Source organism: Rhododendron vialii, chromosome 3a (assembly GCF_030253575.1).
Source record: "Rhododendron vialii isolate Sample 1 chromosome 3a, ASM3025357v1".
NCBI lineage: Eukaryota > Viridiplantae > Streptophyta > Magnoliopsida > Ericales > Ericaceae > Rhododendron > Rhododendron vialii.
In genome coordinates this window covers 12,861,998-12,886,517 of record NC_080559.1, presented here as the reverse complement: position 1 = coordinate 12,886,517, position 24,520 = coordinate 12,861,998, and the positions used below count along the sequence as shown (strand labels likewise).

The following is a 24,520-nucleotide window of genomic DNA, read 5'->3' as shown; positions in this document are numbered from 1 at the left end:
TATTTGTGATTATTTTTTGCATTGAAGCAAGGTTGAGTTTCCCGTGCTAGACTGCCAGGTGAAAAGGTGCATGAAAGAGAGCACTTATCCTAGTGTTATTATGTTAAACCCTCTCCTATTAGATCTTATTGTTCTTTGTTTTATTGATGGGAAAGAGTTTGTGTTTTTAGTTCTATATTCTGGGATATTACTGGATTTCGCTTGTTGTCAAGTTTAGATTTGGGAATGTTTCCCTAGGTGTTGATCTATATGTTGTAGTTTCATGTTCTAGTCGAGCCTTTTGGTCTGACGAACGTAAAAGGATAAACCTATATAGAAGCTACTATTGATCCCAGTTTAATTTCATCAATCGGGAATTTGGTTCTTTATTGATTGTCCTCGTCATTCATGGTTAAATGTAAAAGGATAAACCTATAGAAGCTACTATTGTTGCCGCTTTATTTTTTTGAGTGGACTTCCAGCACTTTGGGTTGCATTGCTGCTTTCTGTTGAGTTTGATTATCTAATGATGGTTGTTCATGTTAGAAATAACTTATTTTTTGATTATATTTTATGACAATTGATTTCTTTAAAAGCCATCAAAATTCATTTTCATATACTATTTCGTTTTGGACTACTTTATAAAATCATGTTTTGCTAGTTGAACCATTGGCCCAAAACATTATTTAAATACTGTGGCCCAAAGTTTATTACAGCCCAATAGAAGTTTTGCATAAAGTAATCTTTAGCCAAAATGGTTTGTAGCCCGTAGCATGCTGGCTCATTTCTTGACCTTGCAAAGTGGTCATCCATTATTAGGGGCAGTTGTCCATATGATTTATTGTTCCACCATTGTTGACTTTTAAGCTTTGCATTTAAGGCATACAAATAATATCTATGGCAGATTTTCACTCAATGTTCTATTGCTATTAATGAAGATTAAAGTTGGAGCAAAAGAGATTTTCCTCTCAACGGATTTGTTCTTAAACAGTCGAAATATTTAGGCTATAAAAAGGAAGCTACACCAGAAGAGAAGCTCACCAAAGATCCCACATACTGCAATACTCCAAGAGTAATATCTTCAATCTCTCTGAGTCTTTCATAATCTACACTTGTATTCATCTTTGAGAGCAAAAATATTGTGAGCTTAAATTGTAGCATCTTACTCTTCTACGAGAATTCTTGCAGAGAATTTTAGTGTCTGAAATTCGTCTGTAAATCTCATCTTTTTTGAATTTATGAAAAATTGGGGTAAATTTTTGCAGTGTACTTGTAATCTGAGTTTTGGAAAACTCAGAGCGGTTCGGCTAACTCCTCGGGAAAGTTAGCAAAGTAGTTCGGTAGGCTCCTCGGGAAAGCTACCTTTGTAAAGGTTGGGATCGGCACCAGAAGCTGACAATTTTGAGTTAGTGGAAGTGACTCTAGGGCAGTGAACTAGACTGGACAATGGACAATTCAAGCCAAACCACTATACATCGTTTGCAATCTCTCTCCCTTATCTCTTTGCTTACTTGCCCTTTATATTGTTTATTTAATTTGTGCATTTACTATACATAGTTTAATTGTTCTATTTAATAAGCTTTATTCCGCAATTATTTTTAATTACCCAATTCACCCCCTTCTTGGGTTGCCCACCTGGGTAAGAGACCGAGATATAGGCATTTATTTTTTACATGTCTATTTGTGGCATTTATTTTTTTCATGTCTGTTTGATGTGGCATACTACTAACATGGTAGATTTTTGTCTTGGTTTCTGTAGAGACCCGTGTCAAACTTTATTTGTTAAATATTTTCTTAAACGTGAAATGAATTTTACGAGCAACGGATTCTTTTTATATTGTTGTACATATAAATGTGTGGACATACATATAAATGTGTGGACATTCACTTGACCATGTTCGAATCCATGGGCCTTTGATCGAGTGTGTTGAGAGACTCTCATATGTCGTGTGATCAGTGTTAGAATTTTTTTTTAGAGCTAATTATTTGTTTAAGTGTTAGTTTGAGGGGCCCTAGTGCAATGGTTTATAAAATGCAAGTATTAGGATAAAATCTAGGCACTTGAGGGGGGAAAGTGTAATTTCTTTACACTTAAAACCATTTTTGCACCAGAGAACCGTGTTTTCTCTATTTCCATTTCCTTTTGCCGTGCACTCTCTCTCTCTCTCTCTCTCTCTCTCTCTCTCCCTCTCCCTCACACACACACACACACACGTACATGCAAACCCAAATCATCTTGCATCCTTTATTTTGCTTGGGTATTTTGTGTCTACATCAAGAAAACTTGGAGGGATCAAGGGATTTCAAGCTTGTGGGCTTTCAATCATCATCATCTCACTCATCTCTCTTGTGCTAAACATTTGAGGTAGGGTTTTCTACTAGTTACCTTAAAAATGCAAGTAGTGTGTTTGGGAATTAATTATTTTCATATGTTGATCTATGAGAAAAGCCCTAATTTGAATGATTGTGTAAACTACATATTTTTACTTGTAGATTGAAATTGATGGATCTAGTGTTTGATTAGGTGTGGTGAGAATATTATTCCTAGGGTATTTGTGGTTTCTAATATTGGCTTGTGTTTAATTGGGTTGATAATGGATATACTAGTCTAGGGTACATGGATGAATTGTTTGTATTTTTTTGAAGAGCACATTTATTGTTTTTCGGTAGTTGATATGGATTTATCTCTTGTTGACATAATTGATAAGTTGTTGAAGAGTAGGGTTGATAAAGTATAGACATTTATATACCTGTGTTTAAGATTCATGTTGATACAAGTTGTTTTTACTCATTGAGATTGATTTGGGATTTGATACTTGATATTTGGGCTAGTGAGCCATGTATTGGTGGTCAACTTGGCCATTTTATGCTCGTTGTGTAGCCGGAAACATATGGATAATGAATTCGTCCATCGGTGTATACTCCATATTCCCGCGTAGGATAAGGTGCCACATAGGCCTTAATTGCCCATAAATGTGGACCCTTGGTTTTATATGCTCTTTCCTACTTGAGTTTCATATTTCGATACGTTTTATGTTTGAAGGATTTTGGTTTCGTCTTCTAGGCATGGTAACTTGCATATTTTAGTTTCAAGTAGATTATGTGTGTGCGGTTGTGCTCTCCCCTACCTTACAGGTTCGAAGGGTAAGGACATTTGATGGACTCAATGGAGAAACTAATTAATCAAGTTTGTGCTCGGCTCATTTAGTAGGGCTGTTAGAGCTCGGTTTGTTTACCAAATGAGTCATGTAACTATTAACTCAGGCTCGATTTGACTCATTTACTAACGAGCTGAGCCTCGAGATGCTCGTGAATAACTCATTCGTTTGCAACACTAGTTAGCCCACAATCTTAGGCCGCGTTCTAGCCGCGACGTAGGGGATAAATGTTGGGGACTTGGGAATATCTCTTCTTTCAATATGAGTAACTTTTTTTTTTTCCCCCTATTGGCTCACACTCTCTTTTAAGAACATAAAAGGAAAAAAACAAGATTAGGACTTGGCTTCTGCAAAGTTCTCAAGGACTTGAGGGAAATTGAGGCCCCATGCAATCTACCTCATGTCCCATTTTACTAAACCAAATATTCATTTTGAAGAGCTCTATAAATCATCTAAGCAAAAAGTTGTTTTAACGAATGACATTTACTCCACATGGCATCTATGCAAAAAAGTTGTTCCCTTTGTCTTATTCTAACTTGGTGAACTGTTTTCACCATTCAAGGCATCTAAAATCCATAAAAATCGTTATGTTTTACAAATTTTTAAATATGTTAGAAGAAATTTTTCTTCAAAATCGTTTTTTGCGACCGTGCTACATGGCCATTATTGGGTAATGTTGCTCCAATGACAACAGAGAAAATAGAGATAAGCAACTTAGCTGGAGCTATTTTTTCTGTGTCCCATCAATGGCGAGATAGAGAGTAAAAATTACAAAGCTATAGTTTGGCAATGGATATAGATACCCATTGGAGTTGAATTTTCAGAGATATAAGCCAAGTTGTTGTTTTGATAAAGAATTTGGCTTCCGGTTGTTGTTTAAGATAACTGTTGGATCAATGACCTTGGTTTGGATGTTCTGTGTAGGGTATGTTGCTATACTTGGGGACGCAACGAAGTATGATTAGTTTTAATTATGAAGCTAATTATTATACTTGCTTTCTACTTAATGTGTTCAACTCATGAAACATTGTAGTAATGCAGAAGGGGCAAGTAGGCATGGAGACTGAATTCTGCGTGATGGACCATCTCTTGTATCAGAACTGTTGGGGTATGTTGAGTTTCTCGTCACTGGAAGTGGATTTTGTTTTAGCATGCTTCTATTTTCATTGTATTTCTTACTATTCTCAGAAGTAGATTAGGAGTTTGTTGGGTTAGAAGAAGTTTTATTTCATCATCATTCAATACCATGGACGGAACTAAAGTTTGACACATGGGGAAATAGTCAAATAGGATTTCCAGTGGGTGATGCGATAGCTTTGTAGTGCGCTGCCATTAATATGGTTTGGGAAAAGACTCTTACAAAAATCTTCCTACTGTCCTAGTTGGTCACCATCTGTCTTTCAGTCTGGGTTTTACTTGGAGAGAATTACTGATGTTGAAGTGGTGAATGTGGATTTGCAAGTACAAAATAGAATCAAAGTTTCAAGAATGAAAAAGGCGTGGAGAACGAGTGTTTGGGTCTAACAATCTAAGCACAACCAGACTAATCACGTTTGATAATCTTGTTTGGTTGTTTGATAAGCGACCAGGCGTGGGGAATGTGGGTGTGGATTCAAATATTGATCAGACTTATCACCTTTGATAAGTGATTGGAACATAGGCCTGCAGTGGTGGCGAGGAAATTCCAATGGAGTAGGGATCTGAAAAGCACCTTAGAATGGGTGGAGTTTGCTTAATCTGCAAGTCTAACAGAGGGAATAGAACAAAGGATCTGATTCTTAATTGTTCAGCGCGACGTGGGAGAGAAATGGTTAGCCAATTGTTGTTTTGTTATGGCGCTATGCCGAAATTATGGCTTCTACTTTTCTCCATGTTTTTTTGCTTGGCTGGTTTGTAGGAGAGAAAAGCAAGTTTTGGGGTTTAAGAGAGTGGAGGCTAGTGGGACCCGAGACGTAATTTACCAAGTTTATTATTTATCCCCGACAACGTATTTTTAAAGGACTAATTGAATGATGATATCATGTTTCATTTAATTGTTTATCTATTGCCATATAAAAAAGACAAGACCATATATAGGTTTGCAATTACTTATGTAGATGGAATTTCGGTGGATTTCAGTTATGTATCTCTTGCATGATTATGCTTTTTTTTCCTCCTATCATAACTTGACTTTTGGCTATTTACGTCTAGGTACAGAAAATAAAAAGTAATTCCCACCGGGTCACCTCTAAGTAATGAAACACTAAAACCCTATTAAAGTGTCTAAACCCTAAACCCTAAAAGTGCCTAAACCCAGGGTAACCTATGAAAGTGCTTAAATTTTAGGGTACCCTATGAAAATGTCTAAATCCTAGGGTACCCTATGAAAGAGCCTAAACCGCTAAAACCGTATGATAGTAAAGTGCACCCTAAAACACCAATGAAAGTGCCTAAACCTAAACCCTAGGGCTTTATGAAAGCGCCTAAACCTAAACTCTAGTATACCCTAAACCCTAGGGGTATTCTAAACCCTAGGGTATCCTAAGGTTTTATAGGATACCCCAAAACCCTAGGGTATCCTAGGGTGACACTTCCATTAATGGTAAATGTATTTTGTAAAAAGTGGACTTAGTGGTAATTAAGTATTTTATCTTATCTTAATGGGAATAAAGATGTAGTTTTCTGTACCTAGTGGTAAAAATTCCTATTTCTTTCCTTTCTTTTTCTTTCTTTCAGGCATAATATCATCGGAGTAGCCATACTTTGGTGGTAACAAAAGATCGAATTTCCTTATCCTTTGGGTGGAATAAACATGGGCAGCTGGGCTCAGGTTCATTAAAAAGAATGGTGGGTTTTTTCCTCACGTTTGGTTTAGTGGCAATCACATAACTTCTAATGTTCGGTGAAGAATATATCACTTTAGAGGTCGTTGCTCCTCAGACTATAGTAATTTGACTTAGTTGGAACTTGGAAGTGTATTAATATTCATCTGTTTCAGTTTTTTTTCCTTGTATAAGCCAAGTACTTTAAATCTTGAAATCCATAAAAATGTCGCTTTGTGGGGTGTCATCCGTTAAGCTATGCTATACATCAGATGACATTATACTTTATTTCTTTATAGAAGTTGAGTCATCTCCAATACGCTGTCTAGTTTCTGAGGTCAGAGATGCTACTTGTGGGGTTGATTTTTCGGTGTGGTTATCTTCTATCGAAGGAGCTTCTATACTGGATGTTTATGCGTGTTTTGGTGTTCTTTACTTCTGTTGTTCTGAAGTTTTTGGATTGCTCTGATTACTATTGATTTCTAGGACCACTGGTCTTCCACAATATGGCCAGCTAGGGCATGGAGCTGACAATGAGGTATGTTGAATATAAATGATATTTCAGGTTTTTCTTTTCATATACTCGCTTTGTCCCACTTTAAATGTTCCCTACGAGAGTCCGTGCATTTTCAAACCCCAAAAAATATGTTATTTATTTGATTTTTTTTATACCCAATTAAAGTACTCATTGTTGTGTGGTAAGACTAGAAGAGACAAGATTAGAAATGAAACGGTTCGTAAGATGGTTGGTGTAGCACCCATAGAAGAGAAGTTGAAGGAAAATAGGCTAAGGTGGTTTGGGCATGTCTACCGTAGACCAGGAGATGCAGTAGTTAAGAGAATGGATAGGATAGCTTTGGGTAGCAATGCTACGGGGAGAGGTAGACCAAAATTGACATTAGATGCGGTTGTGCGCAACAATATGAGTATAGTAGGTTTGTGTGAACAAATGGCCTTTGACAGAGCTCAATGGAGGAAAAAGATTCATGTAGCCAACCCCAAGTGATTGGGACTTGAGGCTCGATTTTGTTTAAAGTACTCATTGTATTAGTTTTGGAGGTTATCATAAACCAATGTGGGACAAGCTCTAACGAACCTATTCACTGGCTGTTCTTGTGTGTGATTCCATTGTTAGTTCTTGAATCTACTAAGAATACAGAAGAGAATAAACCAGTTCAATTTCCAATGAGGAAATAAAATAATGAAAGAAATAATAGCATAACTCTTATTTATAGAAATACCGAAATCCGCTGACCGAAAAATGTGCCATTTATTCAATTCCGAAGCTTAGGTCTTCTGATAACACTCTTATCACCTTAATTCATTCTTTGGTTGAGGGTCTGCCACTTAGTCTTGCCCTCTATTTACATAGCGAAAAAATGCGTCTTCATCTTTGGCTTAATCGACCATAATAGAGCACGAGAAATCGGATCAAAGGAACCCAATCAAATAAAAGATCCTCCTATCTGATTGAAGATCTCTCCTAGCTTTGACTGCACTACTCAGTAGAGTTTGTCAGAAAGAAACTACAGGTTGATCAAAGTTTGAAACATGTTCATCCTTAATGCTGTGTTTAAACCATGACAATGAGATTCTGATTGGTCGCTAAATTTATTAGACCCAATAGGGCGTGACTTACTGAAGAGTGTACTTGTTTAGCTTTCAAACTGGCTTGGTAGAAATTATATTGCATCATATTTTCGACACAAAGATTATGTCCAGTCATATAGATATGTACTTAATGACGTGCCTACAATTATTAAGGTGCTTGCGTGTGCCTATGCACTTAATTGATTTTGGTTTCAATATTCGTAACAACTTCGATTCAATGCAGTACAATACAAGAAATAGCTCAGTTTTGCTTGCTTATGAAGCCCAATCATGCCCTAAAGTAGTTGTTTCCCTTGCTGGAGAAATGATCGTGAAAGTTGCTTGTGGAACAAATCATACAGGTTTTTTTCATATCATCAAATCATACATGTTTTGAATGAGGTATATTTATCGTTTCTTTTACTTTCCCATTCTTACTTTCTTTACAAGGCTTATTTACTTCACCTTTTGTATTTTTGGCATCCAGTTGTTGGGGATTCAAATGGCTTTGTTTACACGTAAGCTTTTCTTGCAGCTCTTCCTTTCTCTTCTCTGGTGTTTCCCTTTCAGCAGTTTACAGTACATATTCTGAGTTGCACTTTATCGGGTTCAATTTTCCAGGTGGGGATGTGGTGATTATGGAAGGTTGGTAGCTTTTTCTTTAGATTTCAAGTTGCCACCTTGTAGGCATGCTTTTGAGGAACATTTCCAAGGACTGACAAACTTCAGTTCTCTTCATAGTGTCTTATTCCTCTGTACTTCCTGAGTTTTGGGTTTAGGCTTGGACATAAGGAACAGAAGGATGAGTGGGTTCCTCATCGTGTTGAAATTTTCACAAAGCACAATGTTCTACCTCATGATGCTTTGATTGCAGTTGGTTCTATTCATTTTGCATGTACTGCTGGTAGGGTTTGTTGCTCATTACTAGTTTTGCAGATCTTTTCTTGACAAGTCAAAAGGGAAAGCAGATCTTATTGTATCACACAAATGAAAACCAACGGCCAATTTGTTTAGCATCCATTGAGCTGCTATCTTCATTGCAGTTAAGTTCAAATATTTGCATTCCAAAACGTTGACTTTTGCTGAGATATTTCTACGCTGTTGTATTAGTCAACAGGCAGTTGTATTAGCCAACAGCTTTCTTTGTTGTTCCCATATTATTCTTAAATAGCAGGCAGCGAGGCTACCATGAGGTAGCTTGTATAGCTTCATACAAGATTATGAAGTTGACAACTTGACCCTCCTGAAATACTAGTTTTTCAATATAACCCCTTTACGACACACAAACCAAACTGAACCGTAAGTTATGACTTATGGCCCAAATAAATGGGGTTTGGCTACATGAATCTATTTCCTCCATTGAACTCTATCGAGGGTATCGTGTTCTGTGATATTCTAAATTGCTATTTCTTTTCGAACTACTGCTTCTAAAGTCAATTTTGCCATTTTGGTCTACCTGTCTCCTTATTGCTACCATCTACCACAACCACAACTCCTTCTAAATACCACATTGGCTGGTTTAGGATAGATATGTCCAAACCACTTTAATATATTCTTTCATCTTATTTTCTATCATTGCTACCCCTTGCATTCCATAGAACTTTTGTTTCTAATTCTATCTTGCAAAGTTTTACCACGCATCCATTTTAACATTATCATTGCAGCTATACTGTTCTTATTCTCATGTTGTTTCTTAGTACCCAAAACTCTGTGCAGTAAAACATGGCCAGTCTAATAGTAGTATCGTAGAATTTCCCCTTCAACTTTGTGGGTATCCTGTTGTCAAAACATAAGTCATGCATACAATATTATTCTCACTTTGTATTAGCATTAATTTTCACTTTCTGACTCTGTCCAACGTGCAATAGTAATTCTGTGTTGACCATTGATGTTCTTCTATTTCCAGGTATAGGATAGTTGTATATGTGGGGCAAAGTAAACGAACAAAGGTGACGAATGAATGTACCCTAAACCTGTTATGGATTTAAGGTTATAATCGCCTTGGTTCTATCACATCTTTATTGTGCTTTTTATTTCCTTGTGATATTTTATGGTTTGTTCTACCAGTTAGATGGAAGTTCACAACAGTCTTTGCTATCTAGTGCGTACTTGATTGGCTTGTCCCATTAGATTTTTGTTAATGGCTTCAGGCAAAAGGTAAAATGTTGATTGCTTATCCAAAATGATATCCTTCATCCAATTTCTATCAACGTGCCTAAGTTTTGAAGTTGCTCATTGGTAAATGAACAAAGGAACTTTTACTTTGGTATAAATTTATGTAATGTAGCGGTGCCTAGGTGGCTAATTTGAATTCTTTTGAAAAGTTTAGAAATGGATTTTAGATTTCTGAGGTTTAATCTCTCTCTCTCTTCTTTTCTTTTTTTTTTAAATTTGGTACCAAAGTGAAGGATTTTTAGTGGAAGGACATGTTTTTGCACTCTGACTTTTAGATTTTAGCTTGTGTTGATATCTGGTTCTAAGCTGTTTAGTTGGTAAAAAGAAAGTTTTGCTAAGGGTTTCCTTTTTCAGATTAATAAACGGCGTTACTGTTGATGCTTATAAATTTGGTTTCCACATTGATCAAAGGTAATTATATACATCTAAAAATCATATCATTAGTTTTCAAAATATTGGGTCGTGACAGTTTCCGTCGGCTACCTCCACTGATATGTACACTGCCAAATCTTACGATTTAAAGTATCACTAGCAGAACTAAAAGCATGATAGGGCATATCTGGCATGCTTTCTAGATTGTGTTGACATTACTAAATTTGGATGTCAAAAACAAAGTTCCGTGACAATCGAGTTCTACTATTGTTTGACTTATAAGACTTGATGCTAAGGTGTTTTTGCAGCTATTTTCTCTTGCTTGAGATTTCTTTAATGATTCATACGTTTGCGATGGACAAAAGTTGAAAAATGTAGTGTAAAATAATAGGATTTATGATGGTTAGCAACGGCTGCAATTTATGGATACCAAAGGAAGATACCTAGATACTATTGACAAGGTATGGTCATCTGCCTCCAAAGTTTTGTTTGTTGTTAGGGGTCTCGATCTTTTTCTATTGTTTTGGCTCGTATTTGTGGCCTTCGAAGGAAAATTGGGGCGTTGAACTATGCATATTTAGACCTCTGTTCTACGTCCATATGTTGTATTTAATGGTCTGTAGGGTGGTTTCAATAGGTTTCTTTTTTCAGCCCTCTGGCCTTGGTAGTTGTCCTTTTGATGCATCTTTTTTTTGTTTATTCTCTCCTAGTGATAGGTAAATCTATCCAATCTATTTATTGTCATGTATTTTCTTTTCGCAGTACTTATTCTTCATGATGTCCGTACCTCTAAAATTCAATGGTTAGAAGAACCGTGTCAAATATGAGTTTTCGTAGGTGCATGCAAACTTGGAGGACTCGATTATGGTTCGACTTCGTTATTGAGCTTTGGTAGAATGATGTATTCTATTCTTTTTGCGTATTCTCCATGGATCATGAGGCATGCCGGTGGTAAAAGAATTCACAAATACTACAAAGGTAAAATATTCACTTTATTAGCTTTTGCTTGGTTTATCTCTTCTTATTGATAGATATTTTTTTGGCTAGCTATTACAGCTCTTGTGCTGTTTGTTATGTATGATAATTATTTTATGTTTTCCGCTTAGTCTTGCGTGCTTACAATATGATGATTGGAGAGCGAAGGACGATGTGGTATTTTTGGGTGCACAATAGAAGTTTTGTGGCCAATTACAGTTTTAGGCCCTTTGTTTTATGTGGTGCGCACTAGCTGCTCTGGTTCCATAGAAAGTTCACTTTATATTGGTCCAGACCTTAGGTTATTGGTTTTTGGTATGTAACTTTAGTTTATTCACATTATTAGCTTTTTGAAGAGTGAGAATGCATGCCAAAAGACATGATTATGTAACTTTGTAAAATAGGGATGCAAGATTTTTTGACTATTTTCTTTGCCCCTCTTGGATTTTGGGTTTGTCTCTTGCGTACACATCATTATGATTTGGGAGAAAGGACCTGGATAACATGAAAACTCTCTACGTTGAGGTTTGGTCGTGGGGGAGTCTCTTGCCCTTTTCCTTTTTGATCTCTTTCTAATCTGTTTATGCAGAAGGTTATTGAGTGCCATTTTTCTGTTTATTTCATTCATGTGGTCTGGTACTTGTTTTTTACGTGCACTCTAGTTTTGAGTGGAGTTCAAGTTGTTAAGTAAGTAGCTATAAAATGTATATCAGCATGTTCTTTAGGTCTTGCCTTCTAGAAGTCTACGCGAGTTATTTGAAAATATTTGCTTTTCTTCAATAAGTTAATATTTTTATCTCAATATTTCAAATCTGACTGTGTTATCGTTTACACCACTAGTCCCAAGCTCGAAGGGAGGAGGAGGGTTGTACTTTGTTAGCCTCCAAAGTTTTGTTTGTTGTTAGGGGTTTTGAATCTTATCCTATGGTTTCGGCTTGTATTTGTGGCCTTCGAGGAAAAATTGGGGCAATTGACCTCTGTACTACTTCCATATGTTGTATTTAATGGGCTGTAGGGTTGTTTCAATATGTTTCTTTTTTCGGCTCTTTGGAAGATGAGAGAGGACTTTCAACAAGCTCAATCTTCCTCCCTATGGGAAGCCTTGGTCCTTTTGGTGCATGTTCTTTGTTTATTCTCCCCTGGTATTGGTGGCATTACAAGTAATAGATAAATTTATCCAATTTATTGTTGTTTTTTTTACCACAGTACTTATTCTTCTTGATGTCTATGCCTCTAAAATTCAATGGTTAGAAGAACCGTGACAAATATGAGTTTTCATAGGTGCATGCAGGCATGGAGGACTCAATTGTGGTTCAACTGTGTTTATTGAGCTTTGGTGGAATGATGTCTACTATTCCTTCTACGTATTCTCCATGGATCAGAAGGCATGTCGGTGTTAAAAGAATTCGCAACAACTACAAAGGCAAAATATTTACTTAATTAGCTTTTGCTTGGTTTATCTCTTCTTATTGATAGATATTTTTTGGCTAGCTGTTACAGCTATGGATGATTATTATTTTATATTTTAAGCTTAGTCGTGCGTGTCTATAATATGATGATTGGAGAGCGATGGACAATGTGGTCTTTTGACAAAAGAAGTTTTGTGGGCAATTACAATTTTAGGCCCTTTGTTCTATGTGGTGGGCACTACCGGCTCTGGTTCCATAAAAAGTTCACTTTATTTGGGTTCGGACCTTTGGTTATTGTCTTTTGGTTTTTGGTAAGTAACTTTAGTTTATTCACATCATTAGCTTTTTGAAAAGTGAGAATGCATGCTGAAAGACATGAATATGTAACTTTGTAAAATAGGAATGCAAGATTTCCAGCCTATTTTCGTTGCCCCTTTTGGATTTTAGGGTTTGTCGCTTGCATACACTTCGTTATGATTTGGGAGAAAGGACCTGAATCACACGAAAAGTCTCTTAGGTTGAGGTTTGATCGTAGGGGAGTCTCTTGCCTTTTTCCTTATTGTTATCTTTCTAATCTGTTTGTGTAGAAGGTTATTGAGTGGCATTCTGAAATTTTTTGTTATTCATGTGGTCTTAGACTTGTCTTCTCCATTCAGTCTGGTTTTGAGTGGGGTTCAAGTTGCTAAGCAAGTAGCTATAAAAGGTGTTTCAGCTCGTTGGTTAGGTCTTGCCTTCTAGAAGTCTGCATGTATTATTTGATAATACGAGTATTTGCTTTTCTTCAATAAGTTAAATTTTTTAACTCAATATTCCAACTTTGATTGTGTAATCGTTTACACAGTTGGTCCCAAGGCCGGAGGGAGGAGTAGGAGGGTTCTATGTTTGTTAGCTCGACAGCCATCACGTGAAAAGATTTTCTCCAAACTTAAAAGTAAGAAATATTAATATGCTTTTGAGATGGGTATGGAGTTAGCATTCTCTCCTCTATTTGTTTGTTTGAATAACAATTAGCTTTTTCAATTTACACGCTGGGAGAAAGTTAATGGAACCTATTTTTTTATTGACCAGTTATGATTGGGGAGAGTTTGTTTGGATCTATCTGTATAAGAAGGTAGAGTGCATTGTTGAGGTGGTTCTTGGTGGGTGTCTCTTGACCTTTTCCAACTTTTCTAGCCTTTCTTGAGTTGTTTATGCAAAAATGATTTTATTGTGTGGCATTTTATATTCATTGCATTGGTGTAGTCCGGGATTTTATCTTTCCTTGCAGTTTTGTTTCACTTGTTTACTGGGAGGAATTACATGAATGTATCATCTTTTGTCTCATCTCCCATGATTGTCACATGACTCACATCTACTAAATTGCAATATGAAATGCTTCCTAAGGGGTTTTGCTAATTCTTAATTGGTTATCAGATATGTGAAAACAAAGAAGAATTAAAGACTAAGCTAAAGGAGGTACTTCATGAGAAGTCTGATGCTTTTAACTCTGAAAACACTAAGGAAGACAAGGTTTGAACATACAGATGAATATTGATTGCTCTAGCTTCACCTGTTCTTGCTCATTGTAATATATTTAAGTGAACTAGATATAGGGGCCGCTCATGCATCTGTAAACAAACTTTTCCAGTATCAAAGATCAGCTCTAAGTGTGAACTACTGAAACTGATTGAAATGGTGGGATTTCTTCGTATGATGCACATTTAGTTTCACATATTTACTGAGATCAGCTTTTTATTGGATTTACGCAGGTATGCATAATTTTACACATGCAAAGCTATCCCTACGGGGCTATCGATGTAGATAGTGCATGCAATTAAAGTTTGGGCAAGTGATTTACATCATCTGGCTCCTTATTTTGCAGTTCCCTTATGCTTTTTCTTTGTTGAGTGCTTGGTGGATTGTTGCTTTTTCTTGTTTTGTTGCTTCTTTTCCTATTTCAGATTTGGGCGTTCTGTTGTAGTAAACTAGTCTTTGCGGGATTAGAGGATCCATTACGATGGTGCAAGTTGTAGCTTATACTGAATGTTAAGTTTCCATTTCCCCTTCTTTTACTCTCTTTCCCTATGCTTTTAATGCTTTTCCTTAATATATTGCCTGAGGTCATGCAGCACTCTGAAGATTATTTGGCAAAGAAGTTGGTGTTATGGATCACCCAAGGTCTCTCTCCTTGCTCATTGTTGTATTTTATTTTCCTTCCAATCATCCTAAATTTCTAACTGCCCTACACTACAGATTTGGTTTGTTACCGATCACATAATGAGGCCTGAACTCTAGGGTAAAACATGGTATATTCCTTCAACTAGTAACAAGATATTAAATATCCATGTCTTTTGTACTGTCTTCCTTTTGATGAGATCTTATTGGCATAATGAGGTGCATTAGATGTTATTTCTGTCTTACCCTTTGTTACTTCTTTCAAGCTATTGCTTTGATGGTCTTACTATCTTTGTGACCCCCCACCCTCCCTTTTCCCTTATACATGTGCCTGGGTCATGCGTGTTTGAGCAAGTTAAATTGAATCATCTTTATTCTTTCCATCATATTTTGGAAGTTCCTTGTCATTTCCTATGTTAGCTACTTGGACCAAATGAACAAAAAATTATTTCGAACTTCCTATTTTTGGAATGGAATAGTTACGGAAAAGGGTCAACATCAGCTTGATTACCACCTAGGTTCTTGAGCAACATGGCATGCCTACATATTTCCACCGTTTTCACCCTCTTTCTCTCTTTCCTAATTTGTGTTCTTATCCACCATAGGCTTTTCCCTGGAACATTTGTTGAATTTAGAATTGTGTTTTTGGAGGTGTCTGGTATTGCGAAAGCAACTCCAAATATCCCAAATGTCTTGTTTTTCCCCTCTGTCTATTCTGTCCTTTTTCGTCTTTCCATTGGCCTAATTGCATATACACATGTAGATGTGGTTCACATCCCATGGAATGTTATGAAACATCTGCTACAGTGGGTTTGATGGAACCATGATAAATACTGTTCATTTCGTTGAAGATAATATGGCAGTACCCAGATAGCAATATCCCCTATCTACTACTTTTTATGTGCTTCGTCCATTGGCATTGAGTTGCTCTCTTCTTCTATTTGTAGATGTTGGATTGGCTCCTTATTGTTTCTCAGTGCTTGTATGGTTGGTGGAGGTGTTCTTTATAATTTTGTGTGCTACTGAAATGTGTGAGCTTTATTTTAGTTCCTCTTTACAACTGCATTCTGATTTCTCTCTTAGTTCTGTATTTGTGATTATTTTTTTGTATTTGTAATTATTTATGATTATTATTTTTGCACCTTTTCACATGCCGGGTGAAAAGGTACATCACAGAGAGCATTTATCCTAGTGTTATTATATTAAAACACTCTCCTATTACATCTTATCGTTCTAACATGTTAAACCCTCTCCTGTTTCATCTTATCGTTCTTTGTTTTATTGGTGGGAAAGAGGGTTAGTGTTTTTAGTTCTATATTCTGGGATATTACTGGATTTCATTTGTTGTCAAGTTTAGATTTGGGAATGTTTCCCTAGATGTTGATCTATGTTGAAGTTTCACGTTCTAGTCTAGCCTTTTGGTCTGACTAACGTAAGGATAAACCTATATAGAAGCTACCATTGGGCCCAGTTTAATTTCATCCATAGGGAATTTGGTTCTTCATAGGTTGTCCTCCTTACTCATGGTTAAACTTAATCACTTGTTGTAACTATATGTTTTTGGGTTGACTTCCAGCACTTTGGATTTCAATGTTGCTTTCGTTGAGTTTGGCACATCAATTATCTAATGGTTGTTATTCAAATGCAATCATTATGCATCTTCTAAAATTCGGATGATGTTTCCAACAAGGACTGCAGTGTAATACCGGTGGCACATCTATTATTCCATTAACATAGCTTTCAGTTGGATTTGGGGCAGGTTCGCACATTCATGTCTGTTGCCATGTAGGCTACATCCCTATGTGGCTGTCATTACATAGTGCACTGACAAGTCATGTAGAATGTATGGTTTTAGTAAAATTGTGGTTAACTTTGTTGAATTTTCTTAGTGATGTTTCCATTTTTTTTTTCTGCAGTTCCTTGTCCTTCTTTATGTTGGTTGCCAAAGTGATTATTGCCTATCCTTGGGTATTAAATACTCCAGCATGCGGTTCAAGTACTTGGTTGTTCTTTCTAAAAATTTTCTTAAACATTTTATTGGCCTTGTTTAATATGTCTTCCAAGTTTCAACCTTCTTTAAATTGTTATTTGGAAAGCTGATTTTTGCAAGCATAATGTGATTCTCTTTACAACTACATTATCCGGTGAATGGTTATTATCAGTCTTTTTAACTGAAACATCCATTGCTTGAGATTTTATTACTTTGTGGAATAGTACAGTCTCTGTGCTTGTTTATCAGGAACTTTTGAGGTTTACCTTCACATATAGGCAAACCCTTGTCACATGCCGTGGGAATGCAAACTATGGTGGATTGTTATTTGATGTGGTTTTGAGACGGTTCACTGTTGTAATTTTCTTGTTCTACTTGATGTTTACAATACTCAAGGTGTGTAAACCTGTTGTTCTAGTTCGCTATTTGTTCTTTTCGCTGTCATCGATGGTATTCGTTATGTGGTTCCGTGCTTCCTTCATTTCCGTTCCTAATGTTATGTTTCTTATACATTTTCTTTCTTGTTCCCAAAGTAATGCTTTATTTTGTCCTGGATTTTCACGTATTTGGTTTATGTGCAGTTACGCAAGAGCTAAAATTTGGGAAGGGAAAGATTATAGTAGGGTGTACAACCTCCCTCTATGTTTGTCAGACAGCTCTTCACCTGAGATAAATGAATGTGCATCTTGTGGGTAGTATTGAATGTCAAATTTTCTAGATTTTTTTGGCGGCCCTTTCCTATTTGAATGCAGTTTCTTATCCTTTATTCGTTATGTGATTCCCTGCAGCATTCTGAATTGCATTCAAGTAGAAAGCAAATATAGTTGGGCAGACAAGGGTCTCCCTAATTTATCCCCCTTCATTTCCTTTCCTCATCCTAACTTTTGGGGTACATGGTATAGATGTGGTCTAGTAAGAAGCACATCATGAAGGTTGAATTAGAGCTAAATCGTGGCAAGTGGTTGTTGTAGAGCTGTACCTAGCTAGCAAATTCCCTAATGCATCGTGATGCTCTCTTCCATTGTAGCAAATATTCCTATAGGTAGCTTCGTTTCTTTGCGTGCTTGTGGTGCACATGTATCCAATAATTTTGCTAAAAAGTGTTGGGTAAGCTTAGCTTTGTTTTGGCTATTGCTTTGAAATGTATTAATCTTGTTTTCTTGGGTATCTTTTGGTGATTTTTGTTAGCAATGAGGCAAAGTCAGTTGGGAAAGGTGCCTTGTGGAGAATACTGACTACCGTGGTATTATGTCCATTTTACCATTCTTCATTTTTTTATGTTCACATCGGTTGGGGTAGTAGTTCATTCTTAGCGCAATTTTGTTCGTGGGCTGTTCTTGTTATTAATAATTATAGCTGGAATCCGGTCCATCAAACTTTATTGAAGTTTGATTTATGTTATCTTGGTCGCCTTGTCCAGTTTGGTTGATCTGTAGGTCTATGTATATTCTCACACAGGTTGAATGACGGTCGCCTCTGGTTACTTTTCTTGACCTCTTTTGTGTTCTCTATATGTTGGATTCTAGGTAATGCTACAACCATTATAAGAGTTCTATCCAAGTTTAGGTTAGGATAAAGATGATATTGAACTTAAATGCTGCATTGGCCTTTTAAGGTGGGATCTTAGATTCGTGGGATTTCGTGGAATAGTCGTTGATCCAATAAAGTTTTCCAAGCGTTTTTTCTTTTATATGTAGCTTTTGGTTGACACCCACATTTTTTAGTTCCCCATGGTGCTTACCCAAGGGGTTTTAGGTTCTATTGGCTGGAAATTGTGCTTTCGTTCACTACAAGTGTCTTGTACGATCTTGTAATTTAGTGTTGTCTTTCAGTGCATTATCAAGTGCAACAGGGTTAAGTCTTAGAAGGAAACAGAATCCTAAGATTGCCATATGAAAGAAACAGACCTTGATACCGGCATTTATTTTTTACATGTCTGTTTGATGTGACATACTGCTAATAGGGTAAATTTCTGTCTTGGTTTCTGTCAGCTACCTCCACTAATATGTACACTACCAAATCTTACGATTTAAAGTATCACTAGCATAACTAAAAGCATATGATAGGGCATATCTCGAACACTTTCTAGAATGTGATGACATTACTTAATTTGGATGACAAAAAGAAAGTTTTGTGACAATCGAGTTCTACTGTTGTTTGACTTATTTTTGCAGCTATTTTCTCTTGTTTGAGATTTCTTCATGAATTCATATGTTCGCGATGGACAAAAGCTGAAAAAATGTAATGTCAAATAATCAGATTTATGATGGTTAGTAGCAACTGCAATTTATGGATACCAAAGGAAGATACCTAGATACTATTGACAATGTATGTCATCAGCCTCCAAAGTTTTGTTTGTTGTTAGGGGTCTTGGATATTTTCCTATGGTTTTGGCTCTTGTCTGTGGTGTTCGAAGAAAAATTGGGTCTATTAATTTTTGAACATTTCGACCTCTATACTAGGTCCATATGTTGTATTTATGGTCTGTAGGGTGGTTTCAATACAGTTCTTTGGAAGACAAGAGAGGACTATCATCAAGCTCAGTCATTCTTGCTTTGGGAAGCCTTGGTAGTTGTCCTTTTGGAGCACGTTCTTTGTTTATTCTCCCCTGGTATTGGTGGCATGACAAGTCATAGGTAAATCTATCTAATTTACTGTTGTGTTTTTTTTAAAAGAATTGTGACAAATATGAGTTTTCTTAGGTGCATGCTGACTTGGAGGACTCAGTTATGGTTAGACTTCGCTTATTTAGCTTTGGTGGAATGATGGGTACTATTCCTTTTGTGTATCCTCCATGGATCAGGAGGCATGTCGGTGTCAAAAGAATTTGCAAAGACTACAAAGGCAAATTATTCAATTTATTAGCTTTTGGTTGGTTTATCTCTTCTTATTGATAGATATTTTTTTGGCTAACTATTACAGCTTTTGTGCTGTTTATTATGGATGATAATTATTTTATATATTCCGCTCAGTATTATGTATCTACAATTTGATGACTGGAGAGCGATGAACGATGTGGTCTTTTTGCATGAGAAGTTTTGTAGACAATTACAGTTTTAGGCCCTTTTTTCTACGTGGTGTGCACTAGTTGCTTTGGTTCCATTAAAATTCACTTTATATGGGTCCGGACCTTAGGTTTTTGGTTTTTGATAAGTATTGTTAGTTTATTCACATCATTAGATTTTTGAAGAGTGAGAATGCATGCCGAAAGACATGAATATGTAACTTTGTAAAATAGGGATGCTTTCCAGCCTATGTTTTTTTTTTTTCGGTAAACAATTTCCAGCTTATGTTCTTTGCCTCTCTTGGATTTCAGGGGTTGTCGCTTGCATACACTTCATTATGATTTGGGAGAAAGGACGTGCATTATTTGGAAAGTCTCTTAGGTTGAGGTTTGGTCGTGGGGGAGTCTCTTGCCTTTTTTCTTTTTTATCTCTTTCTGATCTGTTTGTGCAAAAGGTTATCGAGCGGCATTCTGAAGTTTATTTCAATCATGTGGTGTGAGACTTGTCTTTTCCATGCAGTCAGGTTGTTAGTGGGATTCAAGTTGTTAAGCAAGTAGCTTTAAAAAGTATTTCAACTTGTTGGTTAGGTCTTGCCTTCTAGAAGTCTGCATGTATTATTTGAAAATGATTGCTTTACATAAGTTCTTATTTTTATCTTAATATTTCGACTGACTGTGTTATCATTTACGTAGCTGGTCCTAAGTGCGGGGGGAGGAGGGTTGTACTTTGTTAGCCTCCAAAGTTTTGTTTTTTGTTGTTAGGAGTCTTGGATCTTTTCCTATGGTTTCGGCTTTTATTTGTGGCCTTCGAAGAAAAATTGGGGCGATTGACTTCGGCATATTTAGACCTCTATACCGCTTCCATATGTTGTATTTAATGGTCTGTTGGGTGGTTTCAATAGGTTTTTTGTTTCGGTTCTTTGGAAGACGAGAGAGGACTATCTTCAAGTTCAATCATCCTCCCTCTGGGAAGCCTTGGTAGTTGTACTTTTGGTAGATATTCTTTATTTATTCTCCCTTGGTATTGGTGGCATGACAAGTCATAGGTAAATCTATCCAATTTATTTATTGTCTTGTTTTTTTCCCACAGTTTTTATTCTTCTTGATGTTTGTGCCTCTAAAATTCAATGGGTTAGAAGAACCGTGACAAATATGAGTTTTCTTAGGTGCATGCAAACTTAAAGGACTCAGTTATGGTTCGACTTTGTTTATTGAGGTTTGGTGGAATGATGTCTCCTATTTCTTCTGTGTATTCTCCATAGATCAAGAGGTATGTCGGTGTTAAAAGAATTCGCAGCTTTTGCATGGTTTCTCTTTTTATTGATAGATATTTTTTGGCTTGCTGTTACAGCTCTTGTGCTTGTGTTGTTTGTTATGGATGTCTATTATTATTTTATATTTTCCGCTCAGTCTCGCGTCTCTACAATCTAATTATTGGAATTTGATGGATGATGTGGTCTTTTTGCATGCACAATCGAAGTTTTGTGGACAATTATAGTTCTAGGCCCTTTGTTCTACATGGTGCCCACTAGCTGTTCTTGTTCCATACAAGTTCGTTTTATATGGGTCCTGGCTTTAGGTTATTGGTTTTTGGTAAGTAACTTTAGTTTATTCACATCATTAGCTTTTTGAAGAGTGAGAATGCATGCCAAAAGACATGAATATGAAACTTTGTAAAATAGGGACGCAAGATTTCCAACTTATTTTCTTTGCCCCTCTTGGAGTTTAGGGTTTGTCACTTGCGTACACTTTTATGATTTGGGAGAAAGTACCTGCTTCACTTGGAAAGTCTCTTAGGTTGAGGTTTGGTTGTGGGGAAGTCTCTTGCCTTTTTCTTTTTTGATCTTTTTCTGATCTGTCTGAGCCTGGATGCTAGAGAAAGTTATTTCAGTTAAAGCATGGTTTGATGGGGAAAACGATGATTAGCTAGTGCATGTGGTACATTTAGGTGTCTACTATTCTTGAAAAGATTTTCTTGGATGATGTTATGAAGCTGGAAATTGAGGGCTTTGCACTAGAGAAGAGAGAGAAGCCATACTTGAAGATTTTGATTTTTGAGAGGTAAACGTTGTCCTCGTATATGATTTCTGTGAGTTTGTAGGTTGTATGATGATTAGAGGGTGAGCTATTGCATCTCCATGTAGGAATTCTATGAATTATGTTATGGGTTTTGATTGCACCAAATCAGTTGCATAGTTTGCATAAATTTCCATGAATTTTGTACCTAGAACCTTTTTGACACGTTGTTGATGTTGAAGAACAGATGTGGGTGCTATTAGGATTGGTCTAATTCGTGTTTTCGGTTAATTTTGTTATTCCCGCGTAAAATCTTACAGCACTGACGGACTTTGGGAAAATGGCCATATTTACTAGCTCGAGACCCAATGCACCATTTGTTTTGTTAGAAACTAGACACAGAGATCTTTTCAAAGATACATCACGTGCACCTTAATTATGTCCGAGCAATAACAGATTTGCATTTGAAGTTGACCCCAAAATTGTCTTTGCACCAATTTTACTGTTATGTTGAGTAATAATTGCGAAGCCGTAGTATGGTTACCCAAACTCCGTTTTTAATGTATGACCCACCGATTCGATGAGGAAGAAGTCTACTTTCCAATGGTATAAGTTTCATTTTTAAATTCACGTTATTGTATTGGATATGGTGAGAACAATACACTTTGGCCATGGAGCATTGCAACACATTATCCATCATTTTATTGCGTTTGGTTCCTTATTAGGGATGAAGATTAAGAAGTAAGAGTTGATGTTAGGTTTGTTCATGCATTTCAATTGCATTACGGCATAAGTTGATCATAAACTATTCTAAGTATAGTGTCATTCATCATTTAGGTTTGGGGAACTTGTCTCTACCTCTAAATTGAGAAGGAGTGGCTATCCAATATTATGCTTAAACTTTTTCCACAGATGTTGAAATGTTTTGATGATTGTGAATATGGATCAAGTTGCTTGAAAAGTTTGCTGAACTTATTTTTATTTCAAGAGCATGCCATAGCTCTAGTGCTTGTTGTGTTTGTTCTTCTTGATGTACACAAGAAGGGTATAAATTGTCTGTTTGCTATACACAAACAAGGTATATAAATTGTTGGAAGTTCCCTAGTTCACAGGGTCATGGTACCGTCATAACTCCTGGTTGTGAGGAAAGCATGGTTCTGTGGCTTCTCGAAAAGTTGTTGCTTGCATTATATATTTTTGTAAAAGAGTATATGTATGTTTCTTGCTTTATTTCATTCATGTGGTCTGAGACTTGTCTTCTCCTTGCAGTCTAGTTTTTAGTGGGGTTCAAGTTGTTAAGCAGGTAGCTGTAAAATGTATTTCAACATGGTGGTTAGGTCTTGCCTTCTAGAAGTCTACGTGAATTATTTGAAAATATTTGCTTTTCCTCAATAAGTTAATATTTTTATCTCAATATTTCAACTTTGACTATGATATCGTTTACACTGCTAGTCTCAAGCTAAGAGGGAGGAGGAGGGTTGTACTTTGTTAGCCTCCAAAGTTTTGTTTATTGTTAGGGGTCTTGGATCTTTTCCTATGGTTTCAGCTCTTATTTGTGGCCTTAGAAGAAAAATTGGGGCGATTGAATTTTGCATATTTAGACCTTTGTACTACGTCCATATGTTCTAATTAATGGCATGTAGGGTGGTTTCAATAATTTTTAGGTTAATTATCAATCTTCTTGAAGTAATATCAACTTAAAATGGAAAAAAATCAAACGGTAATAAATTGGAAAGGAGAGTGTATATATTACCACAACAACACAATAGGTCAAAGTATAACTTAAGAAACCATTATCTTAATCAGACGACTACAATCTTAGCTTGATGGCAATCTACAGCTGTAGAGGTGCTCATGTTTGAATGTGTAAACAAAAACCGTTCTGTTTTGTAATATAGATTGTGAAATGTTGCTAAATGTAAGTGGCACAGATTCGTGATACTTTTATGAGCCTTGGAGTTGTTTAATTAGATCTCACACTAAAACTAAGTTAATAAATTCTCTTTTGCAGCAAGGACAAACTGTACATGTCGGTGCCTTAAATGAGATAAGACCTCAGTTATGCTTTTGTGAATACAAACTATGTTACGTTTGGGCCTCATCAAATGTCTCTCTACATCTGGGAAAGATAGAGAATGCAGGTAAATATTTTGCCCAATAAGTCATTGTGTCAAGCGGGCATATCCTCGATGACGCATTGGTGTTCCCCTCGAGGGATACCTCCTTGTTGAGAGGTAAGCTCGTTGCTCGGGTCCCTTTGGTAATCTTCCTTGATGATGCATTGTTGTTCCTTTCGGTGGATGCCTCCTTGTTGAGAGGTAAGCTCGTTGCCTAGGTGGTGAGCACCGGCCGATGGATCTCCTCTGGCTATGGAACCTACACACACACATCCGTGTAATAGTTATGTACAAAAGCATCATACTTCTCAACTTGTTTCTATTTTGCTCGCAAAGTATTATGGGTTCTGCACTTTTCTACTCTCTGAATAGTGTCTGTTGTTGGGTTTGGGCTTTTGGCACATACTATTGGGAGGGATTGCCTTTTTGAATTTTAATATGAGTCTACGCGCAGCTCATCCAAGGGATATGTCTTAGCTAGATGACCAAACTTGGTGGTTAATGTGCCTTCCCTAGGCTAGGCTCATAGCTTGAACGGTTTCTTCTACCGTGACACCAAAATGGCTTGATACTCATAGAATCTCTTACCTTAGTAAAGGATATTGTGGCACCTACAAGGCTTGCCACGTGCTGGCGGTTATTCAGGTAGCCACAATATGGAAGTAGGTTTCTAAGTTTGAGGTTCTGTTCTTATTTTTTTTTAAACATAATACTAAAGTGTTAGTTTTTCCCATATTGTTGTCCTGTTTCCACATAAGTTTTGGATATCTTTCTTGGCAT

General features: G+C 36.6%; 1 protein-coding gene across 3 annotated transcripts; it reads left to right on the top strand.

The window, feature by feature from the left end:
• The first annotated feature begins 7,254 nt into the window (after positions 1-7,254).
• On the top strand, positions 7,255-21,801 carry LOC131319539 (uncharacterized). Of its 3 annotated transcripts, XM_058349826.1 has the most exons (8): positions 7,255-7,890; positions 8,016-8,046; positions 8,150-8,173; positions 8,308-8,432; positions 9,435-9,517; positions 18,863-18,931; positions 19,110-19,239; positions 20,774-21,801. In XM_058349826.1, exons 1-5 carry the CDS (start codon positions 7,653-7,655, stop codon positions 9,443-9,445), a joined length of 429 nt encoding a protein of 142 aa, XP_058205809.1. In that variant the 5' UTR covers positions 7,255-7,652; the 3' UTR covers positions 9,446-9,517; positions 18,863-18,931; positions 19,110-19,239; positions 20,774-21,801. The 3 variants fall into 3 exon arrangements, with proteins under 3 accessions (XP_058205809.1, XP_058205810.1, XP_058205807.1); XM_058349827.1 differs by lacking the exons at positions 18,863-18,931; positions 19,110-19,239; positions 20,774-21,801 and adding exons at positions 10,468-10,536; positions 12,332-12,543; XM_058349824.1 differs by lacking the exons at positions 18,863-18,931; positions 19,110-19,239; positions 20,774-21,801 and adding exons at positions 10,468-10,536; positions 10,913-12,305.
• Positions 21,802-24,520: the final 2,719 nt, after the last annotated feature.

Excerpts from the sequence above, each read along its gene's own strand:
- LOC131319539 (XM_058349826.1), top strand. The coding sequence starts at position 7,653 with ATGTCCAGTCATATAGATATGTACTTAATGACGTGCCTACAATTATTA. Across the intron at positions 8,047-8,149 it reads TCAAATGGCTTTGTTTACAC|GTGGGGATGTGGTGATTATG; the intron begins GTAAGCTTTTCT and ends TCAATTTTCCAG. Across the intron at positions 8,174-8,307 it reads GGATGTGGTGATTATGGAAG|GCTTGGACATAAGGAACAGA; the intron begins GTTGGTAGCTTT and ends TTTTGGGTTTAG.